The 25,363-nt window shown below is 43.5% G+C and overlaps 1 protein-coding gene across 3 annotated transcripts in view; it reads right to left on the bottom strand.

The window, feature by feature from the left end:
* Nucleotides 1–25,363, bottom strand: part of MDGA1 (MAM domain containing glycosylphosphatidylinositol anchor 1) — a 465,137-nt gene that overhangs the window by 72,697 nt on the left and 367,077 nt on the right. The window contains exons 15-17 of one of the 3 annotated variants that reach the window (XM_077342142.1): nucleotides 22,947–23,071; nucleotides 15,457–15,565; nucleotides 12,620–13,860 (exon numbers count right to left, since the gene is read on the bottom strand). The exons of 1 other annotated variant lie outside the window; for it this stretch is intronic. In XM_077342142.1, the coding sequence (XP_077198257.1) occupies nucleotides 13,769–13,860; nucleotides 15,457–15,565; nucleotides 22,947–23,071 (326 nt within the window). In that variant the 3' untranslated portion in view covers nucleotides 12,620–13,768. Of the gene's footprint in view, nucleotides 1–12,619; nucleotides 13,861–15,456; nucleotides 15,566–22,946; nucleotides 23,072–25,363 lie in introns of those variants that run through there. One more of the 3 variants, XR_013231840.1, reaches the window with a different exon arrangement.

The raw sequence follows: 25,363 nt of genomic DNA, 5'->3' as shown, positions 1-25,363 counted from the left end.
AGAAGAAGAAGAAGAAGAATTGGTTCTTATATGCTGCTTTTCTCTACCTGAAAGAGTCTCAAAGCAGCTTACAGTCGCCTTCCCTTTCCTCTCCCCACAACAGACACCCTGTGAGGTGGGTGAGGCTGAGAGAGCCCTGATATCACTGCTCGGTCAGAACAGTTTTATCAGTGCTATGGTGAGCCCAAGGTCACCCAGCTGGCTGCATGTGGGGAGTGCAGAATCGAACCCGGCATGCCAGATTAGAAGTCCGCACTCCTAACCACTACACCAAAGTGGCTTGGAGGAAGAGGCTGAGGAGAGGTTAGCCACAGTGAATGTGTGTACGACTTCCATTGAAAATAAACCCCTTCCACCGCTCTCTCTGTACTGTGAGCGGTCTGCTGCTGTTATCGCTTGATCCTGGGATATCAAGATGTCTGACAGCGGCATTGGTTCAGACAGTGCAGCACCACCCATTCTGCTGTGGAGAGGAGCATCTCAATACTTTCAGTACCTTCCAGCCTTCGTGTCAAAAGTCCAGGGCTGGTAATCAAACTCTCTTCTCACAGAAGGCAGAATGACCCTCTAGCAACAGTGTCATAATGAATCAGCACGTACCTAGTAAGTGGCTGGGGCAGCCTCCAAAGCCTTTCGCTTCCCTCAGGGGACTGCTGAGTCAATGAGTGTCCAGCCTGAGGCTGCTGTAAACACTGAGCTCTGTCTGTGTCAGAGAGACCCAGAGAAGAAAGCAGATCCTGGAAAATCAGAACTCCCCCCCCTTCTCCTAGGTACAGGGCAAGCAGGTGGGCTCTGGGGACAGCTGACTGGTGCTAAGCACTGGACGGGTAAGTTAAGAGGTCTCTCATTCTCCCTGCTTGTTTCATATTAACTGGAATTGTTTTCAAGTGACTGCCCGGTCCCTCAGGGGAGAGTCCTGAATGAGGGAAGGGAGGCTTGCTAATGCTTAACAGCAACAGCTTCTGCAGACTTTAGCTTGGAGAAAGCTGTGTGGCAACAGATAAGCCAATAATCAACCTAGGGGTTTGGGAACACAGGTAAAGTAGCTGGAGAAATGAAATACCCAGAAAACTGGCCTAGGAACAAGCTAGTGGTCCCTGGGACATTACCAGACAGTTCATGGTGCTCCAGGAGGAGACAGCTTTGAGTCAAAACCCACAGTGTTAGCCATGAGTCAGGCCTGAGCCGACTGGCCCCTCCAGGACTGGTAGAGCCCCCTGTCATGGGCTCACTGGGGAAATGGGCTCAGAGGTTAAAGGCCAGGCCACCCCAGGTCTACACAGGTTACCCAGAAATATTTCTAAGGCCACTTCAGAACCTCCCATCCCTCCCACCTCAGTGCCTGTTTCATGTGTTTTAGGGATAATAAGCTGACGTTTGCAATACACAAGCCTGAAACACATACTTTTTTTTAAATACTGCAGCTTTATTTGAATGAAACAGTCCATGTTGAGATTCTATAAAGAACACCATAGTGGATAGAGTGGGTGGGGGTGGGAAAAGTTTATAAAACATCTCACCCTGTTTCAAAGGTTCCTTCCGGTCCCTCTGTAGTTTGTGCTTTTAATTTTTGTAATGTCAAATATTTGCTAGCAAGAGGACTGACACCCCCTTGCCCCATGTCATGACAATGGAAGATGCCTCATGAGGAGCAGAGGAGGAAGAGGAGATGAAACCAAGGAGAAGGAATGGAGCCTGATTCCTGGGTGCTCGTTCTTCTTGGGATCCCAGTAAAAGAAACAACAGACAGGGAAAGATAACCCCACACAGTCCGCTGGCCCAGAGTCTCTTTCAGGGTGTTTAAACGTAGCTCACTGTATTCTTTGAACTGGCCTTGGAGAAGCAGAAGGCTCCAAGAGAGCTGGCAGGGGTAGGCCTGAGTATATGATTTCTTTAATGCTTCTTCCAGGGTTGAGAATTTTGCTAAGGCTGTTCATTGAAGACTGTGGGACAAATGGCTCCTATCCCGTCTCACTGATCTGAAGTAAAGTTGCTACCAGCTGCAAACTCAGGCATGTAAAATGTGGACTAAAGGCAGGTCCCGTATTCCTCCCAGATCTGACCTGCCCCTGCCCATTGGGTGTGGCACAGCAGCTTCTCAGGCTTGTACAACTTGGGAATTAACTGGAAGAGGAGTTCTTCTTAGACTCATTAATAGCTTTGCATGTGGAGCAGTGGTCTTGGCTACAGCAGCTTCTCACCAAGAACCCCCTCCAAATAAAACACATGGTCATAGCCCATTTGGGCCAGGGAATTTCAGGAAATGTATCGTGGAGATCTCTAGGCTCATTTTGTAAAATGAGAACATACTAATGCTTTTCTGTTCACCAACATTGTGCAAATGTTGCCAGTCCTCCACCTATGCAGTTGTGAAAGGAAGCTATAGCTATTTGTCTATTCAATTTACAGCACTTTCATAACTATTACTGAAGTCCTAACAAACGTGCCCATATGTTTACCCAGTTTTTCCATTCCAATCTACCACCCCAGTTTTCTAGTGAGTATTTCGCTGTGTATGCCAGAAGATTTGAAATTACATCTGGCCTACGTTTCTATCGCAAAAAGGGTACAGAAAATTAATTCAGCCTTTCCTTAAATGGCGTAGGCACTCTAGTCTGTCTTTGACAGGGTGGCACTCTACTGGGCTCCTTGCGCATTTTTAAAGATTTCATCATGATAGTTGTTCCCTATTAGAGGTTTGCACACAGGTGCAAGGCAGCTGGAAATACAATAGTTTTTCAGACACCCATGAGCCAGCCTCACAAGATGTGGTTCAATTTGAGGCTGAACCCTGCAGGGGATCAGGTACTTCACAAGTAACCCTTGGTTAGAGAAACTACTCTGCTGCCAGCTTGTCCCTTCTTCTCTTGCCCTCATCCTTTGTGATTTAAATGAGCTTTGGGGTAAAGCAATTGCCCTTCAATTACTTCTGCCACAGAGAAAAGTGTCAGGAACTGTCACAGATGAGAACGCAGAACTGAGTACAAACAAAGGTGGTGAGAATGGCTGCTAGCTTTAGAACCCTCTTGATCCAAAGACACCTCGTCCTTTGAAGGACAAAAATGTGCATTTACCTATAAGAAAGACTTAAGGGCCATCTGTATGCTGAAAAGCAACATGGGTAGGGGCAATTCTCAGCAGAGAAACACCTCTGGAGGGGTTGAAATTGACTTTTTCCCCTGCCCGCTACTTTTCTACAGAAATTGCCTTTCTGCTTCTTTGTACTGCACAGGCTTCCTGAGGGCATTTGCCCTTGCAGACTTACTTCTGAGACTGTAAGGTTGTGTGAGGGTGAAAACCACTATGGAAGAGCAGCATGTGGGAAAAGGTTAAGTACGCACAAGACTGTTCCTCCAAAAACCTTTCCAGTAAAGAAGTGGCTTTATAGGGTTTTCAGAATTGCAGTCCAAACATGGTGTGGCCCTCAAATGGCCAACACAAGGAAGCTTCTCCAGTGCCTCTTTTTATCTAGTCAGCAGACAAAAAATCAGATCTGAATAGATGAAATGGTGCAGGAAGGAAATGGCTCATGGTCATTTCCACTTGCCCTGGGTATGATTCTGAGGGAAAGTAGATTTTCTTCCTGCTTCCCAACAGCATTGTGGTATGTTTCATTAGCTTTTTTTTTCAGTTCAGGTGGCTGCTGCATGGGAGAGAAAATTTAGATTCTCCTGGTCCTGTCCAAATGTCTGCCATTTTTCCTGACCCCATAGCAGTCACTTCCTTCCCCTCCCCACCAGGGAACTTCCCCCCTCAATTAGCAATTGAATTTTGTTATATTTTTATAATGATATAACATCAGTGTAATGGATTCTCTGATTTCCCAGCTTTCCTTTTTTAAAAGTAAGGCTCTAGTTTATTGTGGAGATGTATATTTTCCCTTATATCTCTGCAATGAAAAGGGCTAGAGAGTGTTTTATTAAAAAAACACTGGCAATTCAGATAATCTGATACATAGATTGTTATATTGTTCTAATGATTTTCAGCTGCTGGCTTTAAAAATGCTGAAAAAGCCCTGGTGGTCCAGGGGGTGGAAAGGATAGAGGACCAAGGACCACAGCAAAAAAATTACAGTGAAAACTGCCGTGTGGTATTGGCAGCCATAGAAGTAGTGGGGAAACGAAAGCAGCCTGTCCCCATGTGCAAAACACCTGTGTTGCACCTCTGGCTTGCAGAGAAGAAGAAGGGGCCAATGGCTGCCTCCAACTAAAATATAAAACAGTTGACAATTTCTCTCTGGCACCAAAGAGAATATGTGGGTCACTTAAATGGATGTCAGCAGAGGAAAAATGTACTCACTAGATTAACAATGCTGGCGATTAATTTAGAAGATGTGCTGGGTGAAGAGTCAATGATCACATTGATTAGTATTACTTTATATTGGAGAGCACAAAGTCCCATAAACCTATTCTCTTTCCAGGTCACTTTATTCCAGTTGAAGAATCCCACTCTTTATTGGTTAAATTACTTATTTCTGAAATAGACATGAGCTGTTTCCTCATTTATTGTACGCACATGCTAAATTTCAAAAAGGATCTAGCATAAATATATATTTAAAATACCACTATTTCCACTGAATACCACTTAATACAGAATTTATTTCCCAGGAATATTTTGGGCTTTAAGAGCAGGGAAATATAACATCTACATTTCAAAATTAAAGTTTGGGGCTGAAACTGATATTTTAAAGCTAAAATGGAAGCACTAGTAATCTGCAGGCTCTGTCAAAAGAACTGCTATCTTAGAATCATAAACTTGAATGAAAAAAGAGGCCGTTCTATGTCTGTCTTCTGCTGACCAGTAGCCTCAGCAGATGGAAGTACACCAACAAAAATCTAGACATTCAGAAGAGTTGAGAGGTATACCAAAATTGCAAAAAGTGCAGTTTGGATTCTGCCAAGCTGCTAGCCCTAAAAAAATGTTTTAAAGTAGAATTTAAGATAATTTTGTACCACAAAACCCACTTCCAGCCTTAGATTCCCTGTTGTGCAACCATTAGCCAGATCTCCTACTCAGCATCTTCTCATTCTTCTATATAAGCATGGCCAGGATGATAGGGTTGTGCAGTTCAATACGCTGGAGTCAAAAGGACTCGCGCCCTGTGTCGGGAATCATAGAATAATAGAGTTGGAAGGGACCTCGTGGATCATCTAGTCCAACCCCCTGCACTATGCAGGACACTCACAACCCTCTCGCTCATCCACTGCAACCCGCCACCTCCTTAAATCTTCACAGAATCAGCTTCTCCATCAGATGGCTATCCAGCCTCTGTTTAAAAATTTCCAAAGATGGAGAACCCACCACCTCCCGTGGAAGCCTGTACCACTGAGAAACTGCTTTAACTGTCAGGAACGTCTTCTGGATGTTGAGACGGAATTTCTTTTGAATTAATTTCATCCCATTGGTTCTGGTCCGTCCCTCCGGGGCAAGAAAGAACAACTCTGCTCCATCCTCGATATGGCAGCCTTTTAAATACTTGAAGATGGTTATCAGATCCCCTTTCAGTCGTCTCCTCTCCAGGCTAAACAGATCAAGCTCCCCCAACTTTTTCTCATACGTCTTGGTCTCCAAACCCCTCACCATCTTTGTTGCCCTCCTTTGGATATGCTCCAGTTTGTCTGCATTTCTCTTCAATTGGGGTGCCCAAAACTGAACACAGTACTCCAAGTGAGGCTGAACCAGAGCAGAGTACAGCAGTACCATCACCTCCCGTGATCTGGACACGATACTCCGTTTGATACAGCCCAAAATCCCATTTACCTTTTTAGCCACTGAGTCACATTGCTGACTCATGTTCAATGTACGGTCTACTAAGACTCCTAGATCCTTTTCACACATGCTACTGCCAAGACAAGTCTCCCCCATCCTATATTGGTGTATTGGAGCAACCTCTATTGTGGGGCTCATCAACAAGAACATTCTCCACATAACTTGGGTTGATAATTGGCAAATTAATATGCATCTTTGTTCCTGTTTTTGGCATTTTAACACCCTGGGATAAATACTTCTCTTTCTCTCTTTAATACCCTGGGATAAACCATTTTCTCGCTCTTTCTCTATCCTGCTCCCACGATCACCTGGGACTGGCCCCTGCCAACTTCTTGGCTCTCCTTCCCAGTACCCTGCACTGACCCAGTAGCTTTTTGAAGCACACTTAGCACACCTTTTACTTCGAACTATGAGCACCCAACTTTTTCATGGGGGAGAGGCTAGTCCTTCTTTTGTCTCTCATTCAGGAAATCAAAACCATAGGCAGGATGGCAGGATGCCTCCAAACATGGCAGCACACCCATGGAACTGAGCTAAGCCTAAGCTTTGGATGGGCTCATTCAGAAAGGGTTCACAGCTCTGAAATCAGATTCTTTTGCTTTTACCAACACACTCAGATTGTCAGCTTCTTTGTTCTCTATCTCATACTGAAAACCAACACTATAAAGGATGCAGAGTGAAAGGGAGAACTTCTCTAGTTGGGATCTAAGCTCCGAATCCTTTTGTGGTTATAATTAGCAATGGCACTGAAGTTTGTAATTACCTGGTTCGCTATGTGAATTTGCCCAGCTTGTAATGCTTGGTTGTATTACTAATGAGTGTCATTTCACCCAGAAGCTCTACCCGGCTCAGTGTGTTTAATGATGTTCTGCACATGCATGGTCAGCGTCCAGCAGACCAGGCTTTCTGAGTGGTGTGTTTTGTGGGGGATATGCATAAAAGTGTTTTTTTTAATGTTGCCTTTTCCACTTAATTAAATTCTTCTTAATTGCTATGGCACATTGAAAATATTCCAAATGGGCACGTAAATTACAAAACAATACCTTACCATCAGCAAATACTCACAAAACCACAGCCGCTGCATTCACCACAACTTCAGTCATGCCTGTCGGACAATTCCATGGGGGCAATGCAATTGAACATGTACGCAGCAACAGCAAGAACTTTATACCAGGTCAAATATTTGAATGGAGCAAGGACTACACAGTTGGAGGGGACAGACCTTTCGGATATGTGGGGCTTTGGAAGCTCTAGATGCTCTGAAGTATCCAGTGACTCCATCTGTTTGTGTCTTACTTGACAACTGAGGTTGGGATGCTTGTCAAGGAATCTGGGGGAAAAGCAGTCTCCGTCCAAGCATTTAACACCAATTGCTCGCCATTGTGTTTTCATTTGGAGACATTCCAAATTTTGCTTCTGGTCTTGTAGAGTTTTGAATGGACACATTCCTAGCAATTTGGAAATACGATATCACTTCAGACGGTATGTGGGAGATGCCATCATGTTCCTCCAAGTAAAAATCTCCTGCCAGTAAACAAACAAGCAAGGCAGAAAATATGGTTTTGCCCAATGTGTGCTTCCAATTGTGCTAATTTCTACCAGCAGGGAGCTATTTTTAAAGCAGCAGCGGCAGAACTCTGAAAGGGCGAATGCCCTGCTCCCACTTGCAGCCTAGAGTGGTACCATCTATCCTACTATCTCATGACCCTTATCACCTTATTCCAATCCTATTCTGCTGCAAGTATAAACCCAGACCTGCGTGAACTAAGATGTGTGTAGAAGATGCTAACCACTTACTCTCCCATGAGGACCAGGCCACTCCCCACTGAAGTCACACTGACAGGCCACTGTCTGTCTGTCTTACCCAGTACTATTAGGACAAACATAAGGCCTCCAATGTCCTTTCTTCCTTCCTAGGCTGCCAAGCAGGCTAAGATTGTTGTGAGCTTCCTGTGATAACCACAGTCTCCAGACTGCCGTTTATTACTGTGGAGCATAAATTGGTCCTCGTTAAAATGCAATTTTCCAAAGCACTATGGGAGATCTTTCTCTGTAAATGTCTCACTCGTTTATTAAACATCATCCAAGGCCAAACAGGGCAAATGAAAAACATTGGAATGCGAAGACGGCACTTCAAAGATTGGCAGCTCCTGTATGGAGAATGCCAGTCCTGCTGTTGGGATGCTCGCGAGTGGCTGCGTCATGCTCTGTGAATCTAATAAGGCACTCTGTGAACGAGGCTGCCAAGAGGAGAAGCATCCAGCTGCTGCTTGGTTTTAGGAGAGAAGGAGGCCTGACTTTAGGCAAAGGGCTGCGCCAGGAGTATATGTGGATGTTCTAACCTTTTTCCTTTTCCCAGTCATTAGCAATTGTGATGGGTTAAGAGAATCTAGATGTCTCAACAGCCTGAATGCCTCCTGGTCCCTCCAGAAGAAGAAGACCTACACTGGGTATGGAGGACTTACTTCTCTTAGGCACTGAACTATATGGGTAAGATTTCCAACTTGGCAGCAACACTTTTATAACATGTGCAGTCTTGCAGCATGGCTGAAGATTAAGTTTAATTTATTCCATTGCATGCTTAGTCACAATAACTAATAAATAATAAGGCCGCATGAAACCCCCACACAATCCTTCAATCCTTTCATGAAATTTACCTAACTGAGCCCATGAAGAGTTAGTCCACATTTACTCCCAGTTGCACCCCAGAAATGACTTCTGTAGATGTAGAGGATTGTTGTTTTGCACAAATACTGCCAGTGATAAAAAAAAAAAAACATCTGCAATCTGTACGTTTTAATGTGTCCCTTCTTGGCTGTTGATGTACAAGGATTTTAATGCTCTAAAATGATTATTCTCCATGTATGATTCAATGCTTTCTACATCAATTCACAATGACCTTTCTCCAGGGACTACATCACGCAATAAAATGTCTGCTCTTTGATCATTCTTTCTGAGGCCAATTCTTCTTCAGTGTAAGAGACACATTCTTCTCCTTCTGGCTGCAATCCAAGCCCTAACAAACAGGACTACTTGAACTACAGAAACATGGAAAGTTAAAGTAATCAGGACCGCCCCCCGCCCCCCAAGTATGCAATGAATACACAGAGTTTGAAAGAAAAGCCACCTCAGAGACACCGTCTAAGAAGAGCAGAATAGCGTCTTTGGCCTCAGGCCAAGGCTCCATCTAGCCCAGTGTTCTATCTCCAGAACTGATCAGCCCTTGGATGCTTGCCGTTAGTATAAGATGGTGATGATCGCCCTCAGCATTTGGAAATCAGACTAATATTGACTGTGAACATGGAGGCTGGATTTATCCATCATGGCTGTAACCTTTGCTAAATCTGTCTCTGAATTTGTCTAATCCTTTAAAAAATACCATTTAATACTTTTCTGTATTGAATATTTGTACATATAGGTACGTGTATATTTCCCCAGCCCTCAGAAACACATACATGATCTGAATACTTCATTATATTACTCATAGCCTTACTTGTGTCTCTTTCAACAAGCATCCAACTGGAAATAATGGCATCTCCCACATCTGGGGTAACTTCTGTGAAGGATTATACAGCTATTTACAGTCGACTTCCTCACACAGCTGAGATGCTGTCACCTCTGGGGTGGCAGGAAGATTTTGCATTCAGTTGATGTGGAAGGACTCCTTTAAGGCAGCAGAACAGAGTCCTGTTTCTGAAAGCTCATGCAGCTAGGGAATCAGATTCTAAGCTTCTTGAACTCATGAGAAGTACCACTCCGATAGATCAGAACAAATTTTATGTGTACTTGGAATAACAGCACAACACCTGACAGCCATTAGTTTATAAGTAGCTGTTGATCCCTAAGTGACTAATATCCCTTCTCAGAAAGTAACTGACATTTACGTAGAGGTCTAAACATTCAAGCACTAATGCAGCCCAGCCTTGCAAGGATTTTTGTGCTCCCAGTATGAACTATTTCAATCCCAGGCTTAAGGTTTATGCATGGCTCTGCCCAGTCCTGCATAACCAAGGCATTCCTGTAGTTTACCATCTTATTTCTCTCCTCATTTTAGCAATCCAAACAATTACATGAAATCTTTTGTTTTAGTCATCATGATTTTGACAAGCCAAGGCACTTGCATAGGAACTCTCCCAAAGGAAAAGGGCATCTGCTGTTTCTAAGCCACAAAGAAGAACAAGAAGAATAAAGCCAAGAAGAAGATAGGTAAATGGAGCTCCCTGAGATTCCTAAAATGACTAATGACTGCTACCTGACTGGAAGATATCTGAACCAATGATAGGTGAATATTTCCTCTCTCTACATGAAATAATCAGATGTCAGCCCTACACATAGATGGGTAATTCACTGGCCCTTGTCCATTCTCACATAGATGGATAACAAATTGTAAAACATGAGGCTGATGTAGAACAGTCCTACCACAATCTGCATTTGGTTTCTCTTCTATCTCCACATTGCCACTCTTTCCTTCCTGTTCTTACAAATATGAGCAATATCCATTTGCAATGAAACTCTCCAAATCACCATGACCCATTACTCTACCCCCTAGTTTTTCAAGACTAAAAAAAAACCCACAGACACTTAGCATGCTGACTCCAGAGGATTTAAACTTGTTTCAATACCAGTATGTATAGCTGATCCAGGATAGGAACCGAAATCCAAAATTGCTTTTCTCCTTTTTGAATGCCAAATCTCTTGTTTTGGACTGGGGTCAAACCCAGAAAGTCCTCTTGTCCCTGCAGTGCAATTCTTGAGGCTCACATACAGAAAGCACAACCCGTTACACAGACTGTATTCATTCCTCAGACCAAAGCAGTCTTGCCAGATTGATAGGGCTAATATTCTAGATAATGAAGGCAGAAGAATGCAGAGGCATGGGAATCTGGGGGAATGGGTGTGTAGTTACACTGGATTGGACTATGATTGGGTCCAATGGCACCTTTAGTTTTTGTGTGCTGTGCACATGAAGGCTTACACCTTTGTTCTGCTTGCACCTTTGTTCTTGCAAGCTTTGTTCTGCTACTTCAGACCAACATGGCTAGCCACTTGGACTGGACAATATAAGCAGTGGCTATTCATGATAACCACATGGGATTAGCTTTCCAGCGGCTATGGTATGGCTCCCAGTTGCACGGATCCTCCTTTAGTCTTCGATTGTAGCTTGGAGAGTATAATCCCCAAGTGCTTGGCTCAAGAAGGGCTCCTTATTGCCTACTACTAAGACTTACGTAGGTTCTAGAACCAGAAGTGGCACACAGAAACCACTCTTTTTTTAGAAGGGAAAAATAAATCACCAATAGCTGGGAGGGATAGAGAGTTAAAACGTCTAATCAGATCCTTTTTCTTTCACCTGTCCTCACAGTCCAATATCCTTTTTAAAATAAGCTATGGCTGGCTAGGGTTCTTTGTCAGTACTGCTTCTAGACTGATAAAGGATTGGTAATGGGCAATTCTACTTCTGTGAGAATGAAGACTTCATCTCTTTCTTCTGAGAGAAAAATACATATATGTCACAATTAAATAATATGTGAGCCCTATGCTGATCCATGATCTGGGTTTAAAAAAGCAATTCTCCTCTGCCAGAAGTCTTCTATGCAAGGGAAAGGGTAAAGGTAAAGGTATCCCCTGTGCAAGCACCGAGTCATGTCTGACCCTTTTCATGGCAGACTCAATACGGGGTGGTTTGCCAGTGCCTTCCCCAGTCATTACCATTTACCTCCCAGCAAGCTGGGTACTCATTTTACCGACCGCGGAAGGATGGAAGGCTGAGTCAACCTTGAGCCAGCTGCTGGGATTAAACTCCCAACCTCATGGACAGAGCTTCAGACAGCATGTTGGCTGCCTTACTACCCTGCGCCACAAGAAAACCCAAAGAAACCCACACAAATACTGCCTTATTCCCATATACACCTTCTGTTATGCTTATAACAGTCATTATACTTTCAGCTGCAAGGAGCCCACTGTTAGCAGTAGAACCTGCATATCTATCACAATGAGAATCATCAAAAGAATCAGGTTACACAACCACTATAAAATGTTGCCTCCTTCCAAACTGATTAATCTAGATGCTTGCCTAATCATTTAGCACACATTTTCATCTTTCAGTCATTGCGAAGACAAGTCTCTTAGCATTTCCTATATTTTTTTAACCGTCTCAATTCTTATGTATAATTGGCATATTTTTGTGAAAGGTCCAGATATTTTGGAGAAGGCAAAGAGGATATATGCTGGGTCTCTGCACCTAAAATAACCCCACGTTGCTCCTAAAATACACAAGCTAAAAGTAACATATGCATTGGGATAATGCACACACTCATACTGAAATGCACTACTTCACACATTGGGGGGGGGGAAACAAGATATATGCACAGCAGATTATCTAAAGCTTTGCCTTGTTGTTACCTTCTAGAACAATAGAGGGCATTACTAATGGACAGCTAAACCTAGTGCTCCAAGCTCAGTAATGTCCAGATCAAGATGAAAACAACAAACTGACTTTCCTGAGATCTCTATTATTCTCTTATAGTGGTGGTATGGCTTTATCAGCACTCATTTTCCATGTGAACACATTCCTTTTTGACATCATGAAGTCTCTTTTCCCCAATCCTTGCTGGAGGGTTCCCTTTTTCTCTTACCTTATAATAGTGCAACTGACATACAGCTATCTCATCCTTCAGTACTAAACCAAATACCAAGTCATCCACACCAGATTATTAATAATGTGCCAAGGTAAATGCCACAGTTAGCAGGGAGCAATTTCAATTTCAGATGTCATGAGGGATAAGTTGGCCAAAGCATAGGAGGAGGAGATAAAAGGTAGCATACAGTTCCTTCCCTGATTAAATAACAACTCATCCTGTCTACCTGGGTAGAGTTATAGAAAGGGAGAGAAAACAAAACAAACACTGATAGAAGATCTTTGCCTCAAGGCTTTTGTAGCTCATGCTTTGACACTGACTGACTCAATGTTACCATTCATCTTGCCTTGTTCCTCAACCCCAAAGCATCCTTTTTCAGGCCCTGTGCTGGCTTGCCTTCATGGTGGTGAAAAGAACTAACAGCAAAGGTAGAAAGCTGCATGCAGGTTGAGAGTGCAAAAACAAATAAAAATACTTGGGGTAGCGGGGGTGTCAACAGCTGATCCAGCAGCTAATATCTGCCCCAGATTTTTCTATCCATCTTCACACCATGTCTGTTCATCTGCTTTGTTCCTTGAGCTGAAGTTGGTGACAAAGAGGCAGGAGAGATGGACCAAAGCAAATTGCACATGGACTAGTAAACATATGATATTCTTGAAAATGTATATGGATACTCTGAAGCACATGCAGCGGTGGGGGGCAAGGTTCTATGGTCACCAGCACGTGGGGAAGGGGTGGCCCCCCAATGGAGACGAGTGGATGCTATTTTGGAAGGGAGAGGTGGTGCTGCAGCAGATAGGTTGTAGCCAGAGACAGCCAGGGAAAGTAACAGCACAGACTTCCAGAAGGGAAGCTCTGTGCTAGAAGGTCTCCTAAACCGTGGCTCCGCAGTAAAGAAGGTAACAGTTCTGGTAGAAATTTGTGCTTTAATATATTGTTTTTGTTTAAAACAAAGTTTCCACTTCCCTGAGGAAGTCCCATCCACTGTTCCCAAGGAAACGTGGCTTTTTTCCCATTTCATCCATCCTTTAAATCTCTTTTCCCATTCTCATCTTTGCCTTTCAATCCAGCATTTGTATCTCTTCTTTCCATTGCTTCCTCCCACTTTCTCTGTCTCTCGTACTTTTTTTTTGTTTTTAATCCTTTTTTGTTTGATTGTTTGTTCTCACACTTTATGACTTCCTCCAGGAATCCTTCAGGCTCTGAGCTGGATCCCCTTTGCGTGGTCATGCTTGTTAGTCTTTGGTAACATATGGACACTTTGGTGTGCCAGTGAGGAGGGAGAGGAAGAGGAACAGAGGTGACCAAAGAGGAAAGGAGGAGGAATGTCTTGGTTAGAAGACAGAAGCCATCACTTGCTATCATCTGAGCAGCACATAAAGGAAGGATGGTAGCAGCCCATAGAGGGAAGAGTTGTGTAGTGTGAGGGCACTGTTCCCTGGAAGGGCAACCGCTGTAGGGAAAAGAAAGAGAGAAGGATTAGATATTGAATTCTTGTGTATTTTGCATTCTAGATTGTCAGGAAATGGATGGATCAAAAGTACAGGATCAATCATGGCCAGGGCCACTTTATCCAAGTAGCACGTGCTACAAGCTCCATGCTTCCAGGGGCCCACATGGTGCCTTCCTCCCCATGGATCAGGGCTGTAGCCTCTCTCCTCTCTCCTCCTTGAAGTGACACTTTTCCCCCCTGGGAGGCCCTCCACCACCAGTGGGGCTGCTCCCACTGCAATGGTTGTTGCATAAATTATATTAGTTTTAACGTATCAGGTGTTTTTATGTGTAAATAATTTCAAACGGTTCTCTAATTGTAATTTTTAAATTGCTAATTATTAGGCACATTGGGATGCCAAAAATATACCATACAGCCAAAGGGCAGCATTTCAGAATGCATAAATTATCACTTAAATACCAAGCAGTGATGTATATCTGTTTCATTCTATATCTTGATAAAATATTAATGAAAAACTAGCTTTCTTTCTTTCTTGTATGGGTGTTTGTGTGATTTTTTTTTCTGCACAGGGTTGATTTCATATATGTATTACAAATGTATACAAAGAAAGGAAAATATTTCTCCACAATTTTAGAAGAGGCCTCTTGACCCCTGTTTGTATGTGTCCTGTAACTACTTCTGTAATTATTACTTTCCTGCTTCACAGCAGATGAAAATTCGAAATAAAAATGACTTTAGTTGATTAATGTGGCAAAGGTTTAGAGCAACTGTTACATCTGGTTATAACCTGGGGATTGCAAGACCCCCACCCCCCTTCTCTGCCATCATCTTCACAAACTACTGTAATCTAAGATATGCCTTAGAGTAGATAGCAGGTGATCTGTGATTTGTTCTTCCGTTTTTTTAAAGCAGTGGTCCCCAACCTGCCATGAAGGCCATGGCGCCGGGCTGCGGTTCCCTCTCCCCGCCCCCCCCCGCAGTAAAAAACTTCCCAGGCCGCAAGCTTGTGGCCCGGGAAGCTTCTTACTGCGGGAGTGGGGGAGAGGGAATCAGGGTGACATGCCACACATGCGCAATTTCGGCCGCGCATGGCCCGTTTGCAGCCGTGGCCGCGCATGCGCGATGCGCTGGTGCGGCCGCACATACACGATGCGCGGGCGGGGCAGTTGCCCTGCCGGTCCCCAGCCTAAAAAAGGTTGGGGACCACTGTTTTAAAGGACATAGGCACTATGTTGTAGTAGTAGTGTGGACTGGATTGAAAAGGCAATGTCTCTTCCCCTGTGTAGTTCACACACATAGCTACTGTTTGCGCCATACATGTTTCCTAGGCAAATAATTTGATGAGGTTTCAAGGGGATTTAGATCAGGGAAACATCACAGTGAGAAAGGTTCAAACACTTCCCCAAAACTTATATTCTCCTCTGCATCTACTTTGAACATTAAAAAGGAGATTCAGTGACAGATCTCCTGCAATCTCATCTAGTTTGATTTTAACCAGTAAAGATGCACACTCAGAACATACACTCTGAGCCTGTCACTAAGGGTTTGTCCAACTTTTTCCTCAGATTAGGGGTGCTACGTACACCAAGCACTCACCTTTATTTGGGACAATTGGCTTCCTTGGACATTCCCCCCTTTTAAGGGTGACATCATCAATGGCAATATCTCCCTCGAAGCCTGTGCCACAGACCCCCTCAAAGATGATCTGCAGGCAGAGAACATTAGAGTGGGAAATGATCTTGAGGGGCAATCTAAGGGTACGTCCCCCCCCCATGGCACTGTCCAGGGTTCCATAGCACATAACATTCTCTACAGATGTTCATATACTGAAAACAAATGAAAGCAGAGGAAAAGCAAACAAAATTGTCCTTGGTCCCATTGTGTACACTGGGTCACGTCATGATGTTTAGTATCAGCTAAGAACAAGCTCTTGGGCTGATGATCTATTTGGCAGCTTCATACTGCACCGAGAACAGATCTCCACTTCCACATATATTGGTTTTATATCACTTTAACTGCTAGGGCTTCCCAGAAAGAACCCTGTCAAGCGTAGTCTGGTGAGATGCAAAGGATGTTGTTGGAAATCCTTAGCCTCTTACCTTTACAGAACTCCAGCTCTCAGAGTTCTCTAGAAAAACTCTTAAACTCATACCCACAAAGTATTTCACACACTTCATGGCTCCCACAACATATACTTTCATGCTCATATTGCATGACTCCATTTATTACATATGATGAAAGTATTCACAGTCATACTATTGATGTAAATGTGTAGCAAAGAAATGTTTTCATTTCCAAAACTAGCCCTCATCAATTTTTCTTGTTTGCTTGTCATAATTTTGCCTTGTACTCCATATATTACACACACACATTGTAAGAAGACTGCTGGGGCAGGTGAGGGGGACAGAAGAAAGCAGAGCAGCCCAAAAGTTGGCCAGGCCATGGGGAAGATAAATGGTAGAGAGGGAATGGTACCAAATATTAATGAGAAAGAGGTGATATCAAAGAAAAGCAAAGGAACACATCTCCTTTCAGGGAATAAATTAATAATAAATATGCTGGAAAAGCAGACATATGAGATTGGCATCACATTGCAACCAGTGCTCCTCCTGTCCTTACACCAACCACCATTTCATCTTTGCTATTGGCTGTGCCCCCCATTAATGCATGATAAATGAATGATACAAAGGATACAACATAAATGTGGCTTAATTCTGGACTCTCTTTCTTCAGGCTGTTTATTTGAGAACTCTGAGTGATGCATGTGACTTTTCCTTCTTCCCTTTTATCTATGTAACAACCGCACACAGTGGTTACTAAATATGTTAGAATGAGAGAAAGTGAGATTCATGCCAGAGGGAGGATTTGAACTTGCTTAGTTTAAGTCTGATGTTCACCTTTATGCCATACTGGCTGTCAGGTTTGTGGTCATTTTTCAGAGCCTCCTCAGGTAACAAGTATTGTGCATGTCATCAACTAACATGTGAAGGCACAGATATACACAGCTTTCCTATCTCTTGTGCTAGTGTGGACAGGAGAAGCCCCCAATTGAGACCCCCCCTCCTAGCTACAGCCTGTAGAGGAATAGTTTACCAATTTACTGTCTCAGATGTCTGCATCATTCCGTAGATCAACGACGTTTCTTCTCCCAAAGACTTGATCAACCTGAAGTCACAGCATTGTGGCAAGACAATGCAAGAGATTTTGGAGCAAGCATAACCAGATGTACTCAGAAGCAAGTCCCATGTTATCCAGGGGGCTTACTCTCACAGGGGGCTTATCTTATCCAGGGGGCTTAGTCTTAGGATTGCGAACTTTGTCTTGTTAAAACGGAACTGGCTTTCTAAGTTTAAACAGCAAAGCATCTACATGTGTCCAAGCATTTAATACAATATTTTTATATTGTTATTTGACCCATTCCTTAAGATACTGGCTAAGGAAGGAGACAGGGATGCTTGCTCCAGTGCTCAAATACCTCTGTCCTATCTCTGCAGCAGTGCTTCATACTCTGTTCTCTTGACACTGGACTCATAAGGATTTCCTTTATCCTTAAAGATCAAGACTTACTGCTTCATTAGCCCATGCAATTCATACTGTTCCCATAGTTACAATATTTCAGGGGCAGGTCTGGGCACAACCTGGGGAGCACAGCCAACAGCTGTGTTCACATGCCATTATGCAAGGGAAGGTTACCAGCCAGCTACTATCTGTCCTCATGATATGAAGCCCTGCATTATAAAGTCCATGACCATCCAGGCTTTCAGAATCAAACTGTCTTACATGCTGAAATCAGAGGCTGTGGTTAAAAATATTTCCTGGGAGTAAATCTGGATGAATAAAAGGGGACTTAATTCTGAGCAGGCCTGGGCTGAATCAGCACTTACTTTGTTTATTCTGTTGTGGATCCTGCTGAATCCAGATCGATTTGAACTCAGGTCTCCCCCCCCATTGAAACAGAAAAGTGTTCTGCATGTGGTTAGGGAGGCTCGGAAGGGGAGGGGGGAGCCAAGCACAGCAGGTGCTTCTTTCTTTTTTTTTCTTGAATGAGGGGCAGGGGGAGATGATTGGAGACAGCAGAGGAGGGGGAAAGAAAACCACTAGGCAAATCTCTACCGACAAAAGTTAGGGCTTCTGCAGCTTCTGCTGAGAGAAAATTAGGGCTTCCCCTTTTAAAAAATCTTACAGCCTTGGCCAATCAGGGGTTCTTTACCACAGAGTCAGCCCTGGCCAATCAGGGCTTCTCTACCATGGACCTCTTCAGCAAATTCAAAGCAGCTGGAGTTCCTCATGCTTTCTCAATCCGATTCTTCAAATATTGAGGGTTGAAAGCACTCTAAGATATTGCAGGATAAAGGTAGGGTCACTCTGGATCAATCATGCTTGTTGCAGAAGGAAATTTTAAATTGGACAAAATCAAAATGGAAATTGCATTCAGTAGAGATGGCAGGGACTGAATCAATCTGGGATTGAAATAAAAGCTCTGTGCAGACTCCACCCTGCTTAAGATGGCTCTTTGTAAGATAGAAAAGGGATCTGTTGCTCTTTGAGTCCCCCTCTACTTCCAATCAATATTAGTTCACCCTGCCTGGTGCAAAGGGAAGTGGACCACTGTCATGGGGAGGGATGCTGGAAACAATGAAATAATGCTCAGATTTCTCAAGGCAGGATGCCTTACTGTACAAGAAGAAGAAATTTTAGGGAAAACAATTGTTTCCCCAGCTTGCTGTGTGCTTTCTGCACATCTTCCCACAAGATAGTTTATCTGTTATGGGCTTATTCCATTGGTTGAACTTAATATTTTGTACTGGGAAAAATGTAATCCCTCCTCAGTGTTATTGTAACCGCTGTCTGGCACATACTGGATATTGTTTGTGGCATACATCCCTTCCTCCCTTGTAGCAATCATTTTAGGAACCTTTAGGAAATTCAACAAGGGTTGTCTGGTCTCCCTACTGTGGTTCTCCTTAACAGGAATACAAAGACAACTGAAAATGGTAAGCAGTTGTGTGGTTATTCCTCTGTAATAAGATCTCAACACCCCCTGCCCATTTATCGGTTATGTGCAAACTAGACATTGTACCATGGTCATTGAGAAGTCATGCGGGAACATGAAGCAGCAGCTCAAATATATTTATGGGGCTGTAATTGTATGGAAATGCTCCAGGTTTAGCTCCAGTTCTTAAAACATGCCCAAAAAATAGATAGGGCAGATACAAGGACACTTCCTGCCCAAAACTGTATAAACCTCAAGATGCATCTCCAAATGGCAAAGGTAACATGTTTCGGGCAGGGGGCACCCTGACTTCATCTATACATCTATGTTTTGTATTGTCATTTATCACTGTCAAATCTAAATGGTCCAGAATTCAGAAAAATTGCTGCCACAGAGAAGACTCATGTCCAGCTTGTGAATCAAAGTAATGTGTGTTCTGGAGCAGGCTCATAAGCCACTGAATGATAACAAATTAGTTGCCCATCTCTGCTGTCATTAAGAACACAGCAATAACTGAGCTACAAGCAATGAATGGCACATTTGCAAGTAACTAGATTATTATTTTATGGCACCCCAAAGAATGCTATGCACTTCAGAGCTAAGTAAAAACAAAGCAAATGTGCACAGCCATGCCATTCACAGACATAAGAAATCATTCACTGAACAAAGAAAATAAAATGTAGGGCATAATATATTCACTATAAAATCTCTTGGAAGCTGTTTTTATAATATTGGAAGAGATCTCCTAATCAGAGCGTTCCTATGGAAGCACTGATATTCTGAGGCACTTGGGAATTTAGCTTTAAATAAGCACTTTATCTACAAGATAGGGTTTTCATAATTGTTAATTGTTAATGGTTACTTATTGTGTAACTCTTGTTATTTAAATATAGGGGGGGAGGCATGAATAGGTTTTTAATATAATATTGTAATCCCTGCCCCAATTCAAATAAACAGATTGGGCAGAAAATCCCTCCCAGAATAAACACTTGAGGGCTGATATCTGCAACCAAGTACGATGTATAAATGTGGGTAAGCTAGGTTTACCAGCTCTGAGTCTGGACATTCCTGGGCCTTTGGGAGTGGAACCTTGGGAGGGACCACAGCAGAGTATAATGCTGCATTCCAAAGCAGCCATTTTCTCCAGGGAAACTGATTTTTGTGGTCTGGAGATATTGTAATATTGGGAGCTCTCCAGGCCCTATCCAGAGGTTCGCAACCACAGTAGTACAGTCTACAAGGAATCTATTTATGCTACAGATTTATATTGGTTTTATAGCAGCTCATCTACCATGCTCCCCCCCCCCATCCTAGGAACCCTGTTTTGCCATGGGTACCTCAAAAACAGCTTTTCTAAATACTGTAGTTATGTCTTTTTGTGTCCTTTATCTACTGATATGTCCTCAGCGGTTTACTCTTTGGGGGTTTCCGCATTCGTCCAAAATAGCACAATGGTTACTAACTGAAATCGCTACAGTTTTGCCATTATGCACAATGTCGTTGACAATCTGCAACACTCCTGAAACCGATCTGCAAAAAGCGCTTCGTTGTAGCGCTTTCAGGGAAATCCCAAAAAGTGGATTCATCCTCCGGAAAGCGCTACACTCCTGCAACCAATCTGCAACACTAGCAGGAAAGTTCTGTGCGTTACCATTGTTGCGGTTTCTGCAAAGTCCCTTCCCCTGGCTCTCTCCTCTGATCTTCTGGCGAAGCGATCACCATTTTTTTTTCTCCGAGCGAGCGGAGATCAACGCACCAGCAAGCCTTCGTTTACCCAGCGAGGCTTCCCTGGCTGCAGCCCCTCTGTTTAAAGTCAACAAGCACAAGCCTGCTGGTTTATTTTCACTTTATTTTCACTTTATTTTCACACTGTTTTTGGCCGAAAATCGCGCCCGTGAGGGGGGGGGATTTTTTTTTTCACTCGGGGGGAGCATGGCAACGATGAATCGGCAGCTCAAACACCACCTGCTAGCTGGATGGGTCTCTCCGTTGCAACGAATCAATGCATATTCGTTGCAACGGGTGTTTTTTTTTTTAAACTTCCTTAAAAGGAAAGGGGCTGTTTGGGAGCATGATAACGGCCGCCCATTGGCTGCTTGACGGTCAGGGGCAGGACACAGCTTAGCAATAGCGCTTCCTGGCTAGCGATTTTTGCAGAGACCGGAACCCTGTGGGAAACGATAGAAACGCAACTGGATTCCACTACAAAGACTACTTTGTAGTAATTCCACTACTGGATTCCACGTCGCATAACGACGAATTCCACTGTTTAAAATGGCGATTTTTCGTTCAGCAAACAATTTGCTACATGGATCCCGGTGCGGAATGGCCCTTTGATTTCTCAGTTCTATTGCTGGCTACATGGGTTCTGCCCCTTTGCATCACTGTTGTCCCCCAGGTGAGTGGGCCCTACTCCTTACCAGATTTGTTTATTCAGTGTTCTGTGGCAAACCTTAAGGTACACCAGCTTAAGTCTACTATGTAGATATGCCTATGGAATCATTAAAGTTGCTGCTGCCTTATCTGTGAGGTATTTCAAATTACACTTTCAATATTCTGGGTTGCAAAGTTGCAACTTTGCTTAGGTCCTGAACACAAAAACAAATATACTGACTATGATTGTGGCAGTTTGGGAGGGCTCTGTGCATGTGCCTAGCATTCAGAGAGTCCTAACCCTCATCATAATGGACCACATCTGATACAACTAAATCAGAAGGGAATATTGATAAGTTTATTCATCTCCATTCTGAGTTATATTTGCCGGGATTTTAAAACAAAACCTTACACATAGCTTGCTTATATACCTTGTATCTCCATAAATAAAACAAACATGAAACACCTAGCCTAGAGGGGCCATAGTATTCACACAGAGTCTGGGGGCTGCCTTTGTTGCATTCTGGCACCTGGCAAGAAAAGCAGAGCTGCTACAGTCCGAGCTGCCCCAGTATGGATTTAACAACATGGGGTTGCCATCTTTTTTCCCTAGCCCTGCTCCATTGCTTTTAAAGCAGGAACATAGAAAGTGATTTTTTCCTTTCCTGTTATCAACACTCTGAAAACCTTCTCCTGCTGAGTTTCTGGGTGTTAATAGGAACAAGAGCAAAGCTACTTAAAAAAACAACAGAACAGTGCCAGCTCTGAGATGCATAAGAGACTATCTGCAGTCAACCTTACAGCAAATCAGTATTTGAATTAATTCTTTGAGGAACATGCAGTCATTATAAATAGGAACAAATGTCATGCAGGACTCTCTGCTAACGCAGCTACATGGGTGACCCCAGGATTGGCACTAGCTATTATAGAAGAAACACAGCTGCTACTGAAGACTGTAGTCTGGTGTCTCCCCTGATACTGTCCAGTAATAAATGTATCATGTGGCATCGTCATGCTATGAATTTCCCCACTCCCCTTGGCATGTGGGAGAAACTTTGGAGTGCAGTCATGATAGGTACTGACAGGAGGAGACAGATGGTTGTTGCTTTTGGTAGCAGCTATGTGTCTCCTGTAACATCCAGGCTTGGTCCTACTTAGCTATGTAGACTTATCTGTTCCTTACTGACAAGGCAAATCAATCAGTCTGTCTCTATAGGTCTGTCTCAGTTAAAACAACTCTTTAGCCCATATATCTAATTCATTTATACCCCACTTTTCTTCCCAGTGGCTCACACCATTCTCCTCTCCTCCATTTTATCTTCACAACAACTCTGTGAGGTAGGTCAACCCGAGAGAGTGTGATTGGCCTAAGGTTACCCAGTGAGCTTCCATGGTATGTGTGGGGATTTGAACCTGTATCTTTCAGATACTAGTTCTATACACTTAACTGCTATGGCTCTCATATTTAGCTTGAGTACCACCATGAAGTATTAGTAGTGGGGGTAAAGATTTATCTAGAACTCACAAACAGGAGAATCATTACAGAACTGCTGTTGCCCAATAAGAACAAACTTACACTCAAACAATCATGGTACACACCCTTTGACTCTGGTCTCTTTACTTCCCTGTACAAGGGCTATTTTGTCATGGGCTTTGCTAGCACGTGCCAAACACCTACAGGAGGTGGCATGTGTCCTCTGGGTCCCCAGTGTCTGCTTACCTGAAAAGGTCCTGCTGGGTTGATAGGCACATGTGCTTGTTGCCAGGTATTTCCTCTGTTCCCATTGAGTGACAAGGCTAGAGTGGGCTGCTTATTCTTCACGTGAACCCAGAGATTTAAGAAGCCTGAAAGAAAGCAGCACCAGACACTGGAGTCACACTGCTTCTCCACTGCAATTTCCTCCTTCCTCTTAGAGGGTCAGTCTATATCTGCAACTAAGGCCTAAGTATTGCTCCTACACACTGGCCTTTCCAAACAAAAACGGTTCTGGTAATCACCTTCAAGGCCATACGTGGTCAGGGTTCTGAGGGACTGCCTTTCTGCCTATATCCCTCAAAGAGAGTTATGTTCTTCCACCTCGAAGTGGCTAGTGATCCCTGGTCCCAAAGAAACCTGCTTGACCTCATCCAGAGCCAGAGCCTTCTCTGTCCTGCCCCTCACCTGGTGGAATGAGCTCCCAGAAGAGATCAGGGCTCTAACGGAATTAAAAGAGTTCCGAGGGGCCTGCAAAAGGGAGCCCCTCCACCAGACATTTGGTTGAGGTCAACTGGAACCAACACCACCTCTGGGCCCCCTGAACCTCCCTCCCAGGAATCTCATGCACCTGACTTGCACAACCATGGCCCTGTTTGATTATCATTAGGTTAAACTGCTCTATCATTTGTTACTATTATCATTGCCATTGTTGTTATTTGTTTTTATTCAATATGTAAAAGGGAGTTGGATATACAGTTATTTCATGTTCCATGTAAATCACCCTGAGTCTCAGGGGAGGGAGGTATATAAACGTAATAAAATAAATAAAATAAACTTGGGCATATGACTGAGAGCACCGAGTATTCTGATACACCTTTCATTAAGGCAAATTGAAAGGACAAATTTTAAAAGGTTTCTCACCCTGCAGAGAGCTTCCCCTCAGAACCTCCACTTGAACCTAGTGAATCACCTTTCTGTCTGATTCTGCTGCAGTGCCAACAAGATGTAGCATAGATTTATGAATGTTGGTATATATTAGGTGTTACATTCTATATTTTATTCTTGAATTGCTCACAAACCAAGCTGAAAGCCTCTGGAAAGGGTGGGCTGCCATATCCCATTTTTGACATATTGGACAGAATCAACAGTAATGTGAATTCAAGCCCAGTCACTTTCTTTGTTCAAGCCCTTTTCTTCAATCAAGCTACAGTTATTATTGCCCCACCCTGGGCAGTTAAGGAGCCAATCAAAGACCTCTATGGCAGGATCCTTTCCAGACAGTCCTCCCACAAGCCTGCCTTGCTGCCATTCACTGTTCTCCTGATACAAAGTATCATTAAGTATTTTCCTGCATGGTCACCATGTGGGATGCACAGAGATTGGCCCACGGTCATATGAGCTGCATGAAGTCAGCATTCTCCAATAGGCATGTGCAATTTGGTTTAGACAGTCTGGAAAGTACCCAAATCAATTGTGATTCTGATAATTTTTGGACTAATCTGGCACGAATCGGGATTCCCCTGCAGTTAAACTGCCTGAATCAGACTAGGCCATGTCACTGAACTGTGATTCGACCACGACTTGCCCATGTGGAGATGATGGGCAGTTTAAAGGGACCAAAATTTCCCTCTTCTATCTATTCTGTGGTCTGGGGAGGCAGAAGTTTGCGGTAGAGGCACCAAATGTACCATATAGCTGCAGGAGCCTGTCCTCAAATGAATCTCCAAATTTTAAAAACATTAACCAGAGGGTCCAATTCTATGGGCACCCAAAGAGGGTGCCCCATCTGACCTCCATTGTTTCCAACGGCAAGGGAAAAAAGACTCTGTTCCTGTCTTGCCATTGTAAACAATAGAGGTCAGGTGGAGCACCCTCTTTGACTGCCCATAGAACTGGGCCCTCTGTTCAAATATGTTTGGAAATTTGGGGTTCTTTTGAGGAGAGATTCCTGAAGCTATGCTGCAAATTTGGTACCTCTACTTCAAACCCCTGCCTCCCAGACTAAAAATAGATACAAAGGAAAAATTTCCCATTGGCTTTAATGGCGCCATATGGCTCCAGATTCGGTTTCAGTTTTAGGTGTTTTAGATTTGAGTCAAATCTGAACTGGTCCAATTTATTTATTTATTTTTGCACTTGCCTATTCTCAAATGCCAGCAAGACTTCCTGTGGAGTGCAATCCATGCTGCAAGCCTGATTATTGTCACTAGCAGATTCTGTTTATGAACTAAGTAAGTCTGAATGCAAAGGGAAGGGAAATTGGAGCCTCCAGATGTGGCCTGGAGATCTCTCAGAATTACTACTGAGCTCTAGTCAGTATTCTAGTAGTAAGTTTAGAATTACTAATGAGGCAAATGCTGGCAGGGGCTCATGGGAATTGTAGTCCATGGACATCTGGAGGACCACAGGTTGACTACCCCTGCTCTAGTCAAAAGCAAACA

Source organism: Paroedura picta, chromosome 1 (assembly GCF_049243985.1).
Source record: "Paroedura picta isolate Pp20150507F chromosome 1, Ppicta_v3.0, whole genome shotgun sequence".
NCBI lineage: Eukaryota > Metazoa > Chordata > Lepidosauria > Squamata > Gekkonidae > Paroedura > Paroedura picta.
This window is presented reverse-complemented; position numbering and strand designations above follow the sequence as displayed.